The following is an 11197-nucleotide window of genomic DNA, read 5'->3' as shown; positions in this document are numbered from 1 at the left end:
GATGGGCCTGTTTGGTGAAAAGAGGTCTCACCGGCCAGCCTGCACTGTAAGAAACTTAATTTGTTGTACATCTTGCAGGTGTATAGTTATTAACCTTTTTTTTTCCTCTAATTTAGGCTATTAATGAGGACTGCCTGCTGCTAATTTTCAGAATCATTTAATCAGTATCTGGTGTTTCCCAGACTTCTGTTTTTATCACCTAATAAATTTTAACTAAAAACAGTTTTGAATATCTGCATTATTGAGTTAGGACACAAGCCGTCCCTGGTAGTGGTTAAGATGCAGCGCTTTTGCCTGCAGCCCGGGTTCCAGTCAGAATTGCGTCAGGAAAGGCATCCGGCGTAAAACATGTGCCAAATGTCAACATGTGGCGACCCCCTAAATGGGAAAACCCGAAAGTGACATTTCGTTTAATTATGACAGCAGAAAATGAAAAGATTTCACCACAAATGTGTGAATGGGCTCAAATTAACAGAGATAATCTTGGATTCTCACTTATTTATTTTTGTGGAGAGTAAAGAGTACAGAGTGGAAGAGAGAGGTGTTGCAAACAGTACATGTAATGTACAGATGTAATTATGGCAGTTGATGAAAAGTCAATTTAATACCAGTATTATCTTTTTTTTTTTTTAATAATTACTTTCAGTGCGGTGATGTTTTTCATTATAAATATTCAGGTACCTTTTGGTGGATAACAGCGTTATCCAAAAGGCATAATTATGTTCTCTCCTTGCCAGTCAGTTTTTTTTTTCTCTATTATGATGCAACTGACAAGGACCTGTACAGTGTTGATCAAGAAAATCCTCAGCTCAACCCATCCAGGTTGGGCATCATCTTGGAAGGGAATGTGGTGATGAATGAACTGGCCAACCTGCTTCAGGCCTTCTATGTCCTTTTTGGACTGATCTATGATCTGCACGAAAAACACGCTTTATTCAGCAGGTAATACTCAAACTGGGTAGAAGTGAGCTGGTGCCCAAAATTCAAACTTTAAAAAAAATCAACTTTCAGTGTAAAACAGTTCTGAATAGTTAAACTACTGTTCCAGATTTCAGTGCATAGTTTGTAATGTTACACTTAGTATAAGATCGAAAACTGTTGTGCACTGCTTGGAGTGCATGTTTTATGACTTGTTGGCAGTAGCATCAGAAGGGGAGCTCACATCATTGTTCATTTGTTCAAAACTTTGTCAACTAAGTTTCCACAGACTGATAGATGAGCAGACCAAAGAGTTCAGTGTACCCTATCAGACCGGAGTTTTGATGTGATACTGAGATAGTGATGGTTACAATGTTCACATGCTGAAGCACCAACAAGTGCATTTCTTAAAATAGCAAAGGCATTATGTTGCTATACTTTCATGTTGTTTTATGTAAAATATGTTCTTGAATTTCTTGTTCTAAATTGAAATAAAACAGAAAAAGAATAGTTTTGCATTTTTATTTACATATTTTAAGTGTTTTAAGATTTTAAGTTAAATCAACTTGGAATTTAGTGCATTGAACTTACGTTTCCAAGTGGAATAACAGGGCAAAGAGGTTATTATAAAGGTTTTTAAGTTGATTGAACTTGGCAACTCAAATTTTTAAGTTAAATTCACTCAGGTTTTCATTACACATTACTTAATTTTTAACGTAACTGGTTTCCTCAAATTTTTCAAGTAAATTAAACTTATCCGGGCTTACATTGTGTAATTGGGGTTATAATATTCAATTTTGTCCAAAGTGATTTAGAAATGTGTTGATTTCAACTAAGTGATTGTTTTGGAGGTTTTTATCAGTGGTGGAAGAAGTACTCAGATAGTCTACTTAATAAAGTTACTACAGTATAGAAATACTCTTTCTAGAATTGAATTCATGCATTAAAATTTTTACTTAAGTAAAAGTACAAAAGTACTAGTATAAAAATAAAATATTAAAAAGTATAGTGATCATTGTTATTTATTATGGAATTTCCCATTTCAGAACCTTATTTATAATTGTGTATAAATATCTGGCTAATTTGAACTATTGTATGTACTCCAGATGGCTTAATTCATAATACAGTAATACATCATAAAACGGACTGCACATATGCAGTACTTTTATAACAACAAACAAACCGTAAAGAAGAATTTTCCCTTATTCACACACACAGTAACACAGTGATGGCGGCAGTGGATGTAGAGTGGTTCATCTCCTAACTGGAAGGTTGGCGGTTCAGTTCCTGGCTTCTCCAGTCCACATGTCAAAGTGTCCTTGAGCAAGACACTGAACCCTGAGTTGCTCCTGGTAATATCACCACTGTGTGAATGTGTGAGTGCTTGGGAGTGTAAATGAGTGAATGGGTAAAAACTATGGTGCTTTGAGTGTACTACAATGCATAGAAAAGTGCTATACAAGTACAAGACCATTTACATCTTGAACTCAGACTTCTGACATTAGACAATAAGTTTGAATTAACTCAAAAGTCCAAGAGTCCCTTGCTTCCCTTATCTGATTAGTCACCAGTCAACCTAAGCTGCATGTCTGTGGACCGGAGAGAACCCACACAGGAACAGGGAGAACATGCAAACTCCATACAGAAAGGCCCCGGATTGACCCAGGCTCAAACCCAGAATCTTCTTGCTGTGAGGCAACAACGCTAACCACTGTTCTAGTGTGCCAGAGGTATTGAATATTAATATCCATGTCATAAAGTGTAGTCATATACGCACACCTGATTGCACTCACCTCCTCCAGTCTCCATCGATTAAAGAGTTTATTGTATTTTCCAGGCCTGCCAGCAAACCTGAACAAATGGACAATGGCAACATTAGCTGTGAAATGCATCTAGAGAAAAACTAATAAACACTAAGCAGACAAATGACACATAACTCTGCCTATCATGTCCGATTAGTCGCATTTCTAGGCAGCATAGTTGTAAATGTTGAAATACAAGGGCCAAAAATAACTACAGCGAGGAAAGAAAAGGAAGGAGTCTTGGCAGATTTTCTTATGAAGGAGTTTGAAACAAGACATCTTTGCACAGTCCCTCATTAAATTCACTGTAAACAGGAACTATGGAGTTCATGGCAGCCGGCCTACCTTCCAAGAAAGAAAGCAATGTAAAATGTGGAGCTGTTCAGATTTACAAACTGGAACAGAAACATCTTCAGAGCAAAACTGTTCTCCCACTCAGACTCTGTCCGTGGATGCTCTAAAAAGGCAGAAACGGGTTGTGGTCATGTACAGGATAGACAGTAAATGCAGGCCAAGCATCTGAGAAGTGAGAGATAATGAAGCTACTGTATAAATGCATGCAGCATACTGACAATGCTCACCTAAATTAGTCAGCAGATAGGCCACCTTTTCATACACCTGACAAGACATGAGCAGTGTTAAACATCGACAAGAAAAGGTTGAAGAAGCTAATGATCTTGGGAAAGAGGCAAACAGGAATCTTTTTGGCTGTAGATGTTATAATTCCTGGAACAAAGTTGTAAATAAATATTTCATGACACATTTGTTGGACAGAATATGTAAACATGCCAGATGAATCTTGTCCAGACACCCACCACGTTGAGAGACATGATGATCATAAAGTTGATGCAGACACCAGTGCCAGAAGTGGCAAACTGCCAGTTTTTCTTCACAAACTTCCAGTTGAAGGAAGCAAACTTCTCCATCACAATGAGACGGAAAACCACCACAGCAAACACGGCCGTCAGAACGAGGGAAATCTAAGCGAGAAGGAACCAGAGAAGAGAGGATGGTGAATGAGTTTAAACACAGCAGTGTGATTAGGAACAGGTGGAACAGTGCAGCAAAAAAGGAAAAAACTTACTGATTAAGAAACAATTATCTATCCATATGAACAAAAAAACTCATTCAGATGTAATCAACAAAAGTGAGGACATCAAAAAAAAAAGGCTAAACCCTTTTAAACTCCAGCTACCTTGAACATTCCTTTGACTAAACTGGACTATGACAATACATCATGGACATGTGCAGTGGACAATGAAACAGACCTATATGTGGTGTAATCTACATCTATATGGCTTAACTATTTATTCTCTCCATCTTTAATTATTTCACAAATTATTTTATTTATCTATATAGGTTTGTTTATCATGGACATACTGTTAGTCTAGTTTTTTTATACAGAGCCAAAGGAAACGTAATTTCTTCTTGCTGCACTCTGTGTGTATAGTTTGACAATAAAGTGAGTCTGATACATTCTTTGTCCAGCAGGGGGAGATCTTACACTACTACTAACACATCACCCTGCTCTAAAGGTGGTGGTACACAAAACAAGGGTGAGCTCATTCTCAGCCTGAATCCCAGAAGGGTTGATTATTTGAAGATCAAAGGGTTTACCATGAAGAATATTCCAGACACTGACACCATGAGCCGGCTGAGTTTGTCTGAGAAGGGCTGGAAAGGCTCAGGCTTGCCAGAGATGGGGTTGACTCTCTCCACTCTGGAGTACTTGGCCTCAAATTGAGGCCGCAGCTCCTCCTGATTAAAAACACAAATTCCAGTAAGAACTTTTGAACTGTGGCTGTATCTGCCGACTGAAGTAATAACATTTATTTCTATATCATGTGAGCAGTGTCACATTTACTGCATGAACACAGGCTAAAACTGTGAGGTGATCAAACCGTATCAGATCTTCAGTATTTGAGCATGTTGCTGATGTACCTCTTCCTCCTCCCAGTCAATGAGATCCCAGTCGTAAGTCAGTTCTGCCCTCCTCCTTTTCCAGAACTCTAGGAAGACTGTTGCTGCAGAGGGAGTCAGGAATCAATCACATTATTGATTGACTTTGATACAGTATGTAACATAGTATAAATGATGATCATCTAACTGCAGAAGATCATTTACTGTGGCGATAATGCAGAACCAGACATCAGGTTCAGATATCCTGAGTGAAACACAGCCTGCAGTAATGTCCACGGCCTCTTACAGAAACTGATCACAGCCATCCTTTCACATTGCTTTGTTTTATGGTGAAGTTACAGAAATGTGGCAACAGCAAACAGGTTTTACTTGTTCAGTACAATGTGTCACCCCCAAATTCAGTCTTTGTCAGATGAGATCCATTTTGTTGAAACACTTCAGTAGTAAAGCTTTATGTGGTCAGAATTCTCTCTGAACACATCGTTTCAGATCCTGTTGTGACTTGAGCTGCACACGACACCAGAAAAAATGTTTGCAATCTTTTTTGTTTCAAGACTTTGCATGTATTCTGGTTTATTGCATAGCACTAAAAAAAAGAGGCTTTTAGAAAGGCTACAGTACACTGCAGACATGCATCCGAATTTACATTTTTGTGGCTCAATATAAGTTAAAGAATTTGCAAACGTAGTGGGAAATGGACCTCAGAGTCAGTGGAAAAGAAAAGTGGAGCCAAGTGTGATATATGATGGACAGCACAATGTAAGACTACACCACTGATCCAGCCCTACTGTCAGTTTTCATTAGACATAGATTATAATATATAGACGATCCTGAAGCAGCTGCACAAACTTCTAATGAAAACTGACACGAGGATTTGATCAGTGCTGTGCAGATTTAACACAGTTCTTATTTGTGATTTATACATCTGAAGATTTTTTTAGACCAAAACATTCATCCTAAACATAGCTGTTAATTGCAGTCCTATATGTGTTTTTTGTTAAGCTGGTTAAAGCTAAACAAAATGATCCCATTGATAAAGATAAATTCAGGACACACAAAGGACTTGTGGCCTTAAGATTCACTAGAATGTGAATGCTCAGTCAGACCAGCTTTGCAGTTAAAGATGTTTAATATAGCTCGACCCACTTTTGTTTAAAGAGAGAGAAGAGCAGCCTTTTCAGGTGCCTACATTTGGTCCCTTGAGCTAAACAGTTTTTCTATCTCTTTCACACACACACACACACACACACATATACAATAGATCTAGAGTGTGCTCTGGCACAGTACTGCTACTGTGGTCCACACTGCTAAAAGCCTTCATGCAGGAGTCAGTGCTTACAGGCCTCAGTTAGGCTGGCTGGACCTCTCTTGGAGCTCTCCTTGGGCTCCATTTAGCCCAAACAGAGAACCGAATGTGCCAAATGTTCTCTCTGGGCGTAGATGATTATTTACCAGGTTGGCAGATAGATGGATCTGGGCCAGAGGCTGCACAGTAACGCTTACACTCTACATTACACATATATTACAGCTGTGGAAACCCCAGCTGCAATATATAGCTATCATGCAGTTCTACAACCTTTACAGCTGAATGGTACCATCTCTCTCTGGAGTAATGGTTAATTATCTGACTAATTATAGCAGGGCAGGAAGTGTGTGTGCAGACATGCAGTCAGAGAAACCTGACCATGATTTGTTCAGTGACAGAATGAAGATCTCCTGTATTTGTACTACATAGGATGTATATATATCGAATCCTCAGTTGAAAAGCTTAATGTGTTTGGGGGAGTTGAGTGGAGAGTGGAAGCTGGAGCACTGGCACACTGTTGATGTAGCTAAAACAAGTGCTCTTAAAATCAGGAAAATGGACAAGCACACACACACCTACCCCAAATAGCCATGAAGATAGCAAAGAACACAGTCCCGCCGTTGTCAAACAGATGGGTAACCTAGAAACACAGTCACATTAAGGGCTGGCATGAGGAGTCCTTCCTGACACAGATGAGAGAGAATTCTGACCATTTCAACAGCTGGCAGAGCCAGGCTAGCCGTTTCCCTGTTTCCCATTTTAGGCTAAGCTATCCCGGCTTCTGGTTCTAGCTTAACAACTGACAGACAAATATGTGAATGAGTCTATGGTGTTTCCAAAAAAGATTATAAACAAAATATTGGTGATATTATTTTTTTGTTTATATGCAGTATATTTAATGAAAACTGAATTAAATAGGCTTCAAATACATCTTTATTTAAAAGTGTTTGCAATATAAAAAAAAGAAAGAAATTGTGACAAATTCAAAGACACTTTGAATGACAGCTCTAGTTTATGAGGTCATGCGGATTCTGAATATAAAAATGTTGCAATGAGCTAGAAGAGGCTGAAAAACTAAAATAATGAAAAGCTGTGATGAATGACAAATCTGTACTGACCTTTGCATAGACACAACTATCACTCAGCGTCCATGGCTCACAGGTTTCCTCACACATAGGACACATGATGGTAGTGTTGGCTTCACAAATCTCTTTACTGGGAGACAATGAATCAAGGTTCAGTAAAAGACAACAACAACCTACCTTAATGACAAGGCAACAGAGTATATGGCAGGCCTTAAATGGTATGCTGATTGTATGAACTTACCTAACTTGACTAGAGTCCATAGTAAAGAGACCATAGAGGAAGACGAGAACGCCAACCAGGGCAGCAGGGATCAACATGCCGGTGTACCAGCCCAACCACGCAAAGTAAAGACCAATTTTCTCACCAAAGTATCGCCTGGGAGAGAGACAGAGGTCAGTGTTTACCACTGTGTTGACTATTAATTAAACCTGGCTAAGTTCATTTAGAGTGCAGCTGTGGCTGTAGATAGAGTCCTGTGAGGTGGCTGTGATGGTCTAATAAAAAGGGCAGCTGCTGGATTTAAAGGTCACACAGTATGATGAAGCAGTGGGAAATGAATCAATAACTATATAAGCTTCCTAAACAGCAGCTGTCAAGGTGCCCTTGAGCAAGACACTTCTTTCATAGCTGCTTCGGTAAAGTTGATCACCTGATGAGGTCCAGAGGTTGGTATTTGTACCATATCCCCCAGCGGGCCCAACGCTCATACAGAAGATGTCTGTGGTTCTGGGCACCATGTGTCTTAATTGGGTGCCGGCTCTTGTAACCACCCTGACAAGACAAAGGATCAGAGCGATTCACATTACAGGAGGAATTTTATTCGTTGACAATTTGTGAATCTCTGCAGCTTCTGAAAACAAATCCAAGTACCTCATGTGGAGGAAAAGCAGCCTCGTATGTGTTGTTGCCCAATAACCGGTTGATACCTACAGTGGAAGATAAACTGTGTCATGTCAGAGATGCACATGTTAGAACAGCACAAGGACACCACATTAAAAACTCAGTACCGGTTGTAATTCAGAGAGGGGTCCAGTGAGAGAATGATTTAACCCCACATTTCCAAAGTCATTATGTAACTGACAAGCTGTATCAGACAAGCACATTAGAGGGTTGAAACACTCAGGTTAGAATTTCAAAAAACATCTTCCATTTTTGCAGAGCCATAATTACTTGGTCCAATCCGGGGCCTTTCTGTGTGGAGTTTGCATGTTCTCCCTGTGCCTGCGTGGGTTCTCTCTGGGTACTCTGGCTTCCTCCCACAGACCAAAGACATGCAGCTTAGGTTGACTGGTGACTGTAGGAGTGAGTGTGGGTGTGGTCGTTTGTCTATGTGTCAGCTCTGTGATAGACTGGCGACCTGTCCAGGGTGGACCCCGCCTCTCACCCAGTGTCAGCTGGGATTGGCTCCAGCCCCCATGCGACTAGATTCCATTGTCATCCCCCGCCTGAAACTGTAGATAGTAAGAGCTGGATTTGAAAAGGATTTTCCACTCTAATGACAAAGCTGATCTTATGTGTTGGAAAGCAGAGTGGCCAACAACATTAAAACACTGAAGTGAAATCTGCTTCAGCCCTTCAAAACCAAACTTTAATCAGCACATGTTGGCAGCAGTCAAACAAGATAGAAAGCTTGGTAACTGCCGATACCAAAAAACAACAGCCAGGAGGAGACGAGGGCTCAGACACAAGTCACACAAATGCCAACAGCACAGCAGCAGCCCACATTTAAATGATCTTACAGCAGAACAACAGACAAAGGCACAGGTTACCCCATTACCCTTCTAGCACTCTCTGAAGTCAAATTAACAGGACATTGTCAGTTTAGAGGTAATATAATCACAAACTAATCTGTAGAAAAATACAAATATACAACAGAAATTAAATGCATTTTATTGGATTCACTGTGCATCCTTTGTTCCTTTGCCACTAATTGGCAAAAAATCATTTAGGCCTGATTCTAAGTGTAATACTAAAGTCGCTAGTGAATAGTGCTATAAAATCACCAAAGATGAAAACAGAAACTTTCGATATGTAGACTCCCATTCTCAGTAAATAAATAGGCCTAAATAGGTTATTATGGTAGGCATATGTACATTGTTATATATAAATCAGCTATGAAGTCCAGTAATGTGACACTGTCAGAAATAAATGTAATATGTGAGGAGAAGAAAAAAGCAAGTACAGTTCCTTACCCATCTTTGATTTTCCATCTTCGTACTTTGTGCGCTGCAGGACGTGATGGACTATTCTGTTTCTGGTGGAATTTGAGAAGAAGGTTTCTCTGTTGTTGATAGTGAAGCTGGGAGGAAAATAACAGCACAGTCCTTTAGTGATTCATTATGTAACAGTATATCAGCATCATCCTGCTGAGGCCCTTAATGAGAGCCGACCCAGTAACAGTGGGATTAAAACTCAATACGGGTTGTAGAGTTGTTTATCCCAGCATCATTATTTCTTAAAAAAACCATCAAGGCTGACCAGCAAACGAAAAGTGGAAATGATTCAGTGACAGATGAGATTAGATGCCTTCATCAAACACAAGCTTTGAAAATGAAAAAAGCAAGAAGGAACAGGATAGAACTGTCATTATTTCATTTGCTGCTGTATTTTGATATCTTATTTATGATCAGCTTCTTGATTTTGAGTTTAGGCTCAAAGTCTGACATGCAGAATTCAGGACATGAATGAATGGGGAAGAGACAAAACTAGGTATACAGAACGGGGTGAATATCAGCTGACACTGAACACTTGTGTGAGTTTCTACATGTGGGATGTGTGTACAGTATGACTGGATGTATACAGTTTACATATGTGTTCCTTACTGATGCATGCGCGCTCTGCTAAAGGGGGCTGTGTAGCAGTCTGTTCCCTCCAGGTCAGGCAAGGCCTCTTTGTCCAGCTTCATGGGATTTCTGGGAAGCCAGCTTTTTATCTGACGGCATCTCAGATGCAACCTGCTGCATCGAGAAACAGGATTAATGGCACAGATTAGCATGAAGATTGTTTACTTCCATGTGGACCAGTGGCTCCTAACAAGATCCTGACAACTTTGCATCATTTTGCAGGTATTTTGACATAAACCAAAATACTGGATAGTGACATTTTAATCTAAAAAGTTAAGGGTTCACCAAAGCTGTTACATATCATCCTCTAAGGACCATAAATGCCTGTACAAAATGTCCAGAGATCCAACCAAATTGCTGGACTGGCCGACACCAGCATCCATTTAAAACCTGCTGACATGATTAAAAAGCAACAGTTTAAGATTTGCTCACTGCTTCTCCAGATTTCCAGTAGAGGTCTGAGTAGTTTGTGTGGCTGCTGCCATGATGTGGACCGAATGAAAATAAATGGGAATGGCTAGGGGAATGGCACAGAGAGCATTTATAAATATTGTGAAGGCGACAGGTAGTGTACAAAGTGTAACGATATCAAACTACCAAGCTGTCACCACCTACACACAGCCCATTCGTTCAGCTTTACCAGGACACGAGTTAGTGACAGGCCATTAGTAAACACACAGTACAGCCGATTTAGTTTTCATTTGAGAACAATACCTCAGTGAAAGACTGAAGGAGCTCTGTGGAAAACAAAATAGTTCTCATTCTTCACACGATCACTCTCACAAGATATAAATGTGCTTTGTTCTCAGTTGGACAGGTGGGCGAGTGATTCTTGTCTGTGATTTTTTTCTGCTCTGTGTGGGTACTCCAAGCATGACCATTAATATGTATATAGTCTGTAAATGTGGAATAAAAAAATATTCTTTCTGTATCCATATTATCTTTAAGATCTTCTGTTAATAACAGTCTGTCAATAATGTATTGAAGATAAATAGCTTGATACAATACAGTTACACTATACTAATCTTTATCATCAAGTACAGTGACATGCGGTGAGGTTGGCAGCTGGTGAGGCACTGACTCTTTTACAGTCAGATTTACCAATAGATAATATAAATTGACAAACTGTCTGTTAACAGACAATGCGTTATGTTTTATATCTCATATCAGCATTCTTCACACAAACGTGACCCATATTTAATTTGAGGTTAAAATTTATTCCAATTGAGCTTATTTCTAACTAGAAATAATAAAAGTTTATGGTCTTACCTTTACTTGTACACGAAATCCATTTGTCAGCTGGTATGTATTACAAACCCTTT

General features: G+C 39.5%; 1 protein-coding gene across 4 annotated transcripts in view; it reads right to left on the bottom strand.

Moving 5' to 3' along the window:
* Window positions 1-658: 658 nt before the first annotated feature.
* The window catches only part of ano3 (anoctamin 3), a 32455-nt gene continuing 21916 nt past the window's right edge, over window positions 659-11197 (bottom strand). For 3 of the 4 annotated variants that reach the window (XM_020625301.1, XM_020625310.1, XM_020625320.1), the window contains 14 exons: window positions 9855-9989; window positions 9225-9331; window positions 7903-7958; window positions 7682-7803; window positions 7273-7407; window positions 7065-7161; window positions 6526-6586; window positions 4662-4744; window positions 4338-4478; window positions 3536-3700; window positions 3302-3338; window positions 3066-3177; window positions 2712-2769; window positions 659-913 (listed from right to left, as the gene is read on the bottom strand). In XM_020625301.1, coding sequence (XP_020480957.1) covers window positions 701-913; window positions 2712-2769; window positions 3066-3177; window positions 3302-3338; window positions 3536-3700; window positions 4338-4478; window positions 4662-4744; window positions 6526-6586; window positions 7065-7161; window positions 7273-7407; window positions 7682-7803; window positions 7903-7958; window positions 9225-9331; window positions 9855-9989 — 1522 coding nt within the window. In that variant the 3' untranslated portion in view covers window positions 659-700. The remainder of the gene's footprint in view (window positions 914-2711; window positions 2770-3065; window positions 3178-3301; window positions 3339-3535; window positions 3701-4337; window positions 4479-4661; window positions 4745-6525; window positions 6587-7064; window positions 7162-7272; window positions 7408-7681; window positions 7804-7902; window positions 7959-9224; window positions 9332-9854; window positions 9990-11197) is intronic. The other variant, XM_020625327.1, reaches the window with a different exon arrangement.

This window comes from Monopterus albus, unplaced genomic scaffold (assembly GCF_001952655.1).
Source record: "Monopterus albus unplaced genomic scaffold, M_albus_1.0 scaffold7.1, whole genome shotgun sequence".
NCBI lineage: Eukaryota > Metazoa > Chordata > Actinopteri > Synbranchiformes > Synbranchidae > Monopterus > Monopterus albus.
This window is presented reverse-complemented; position numbering and strand designations above follow the sequence as displayed.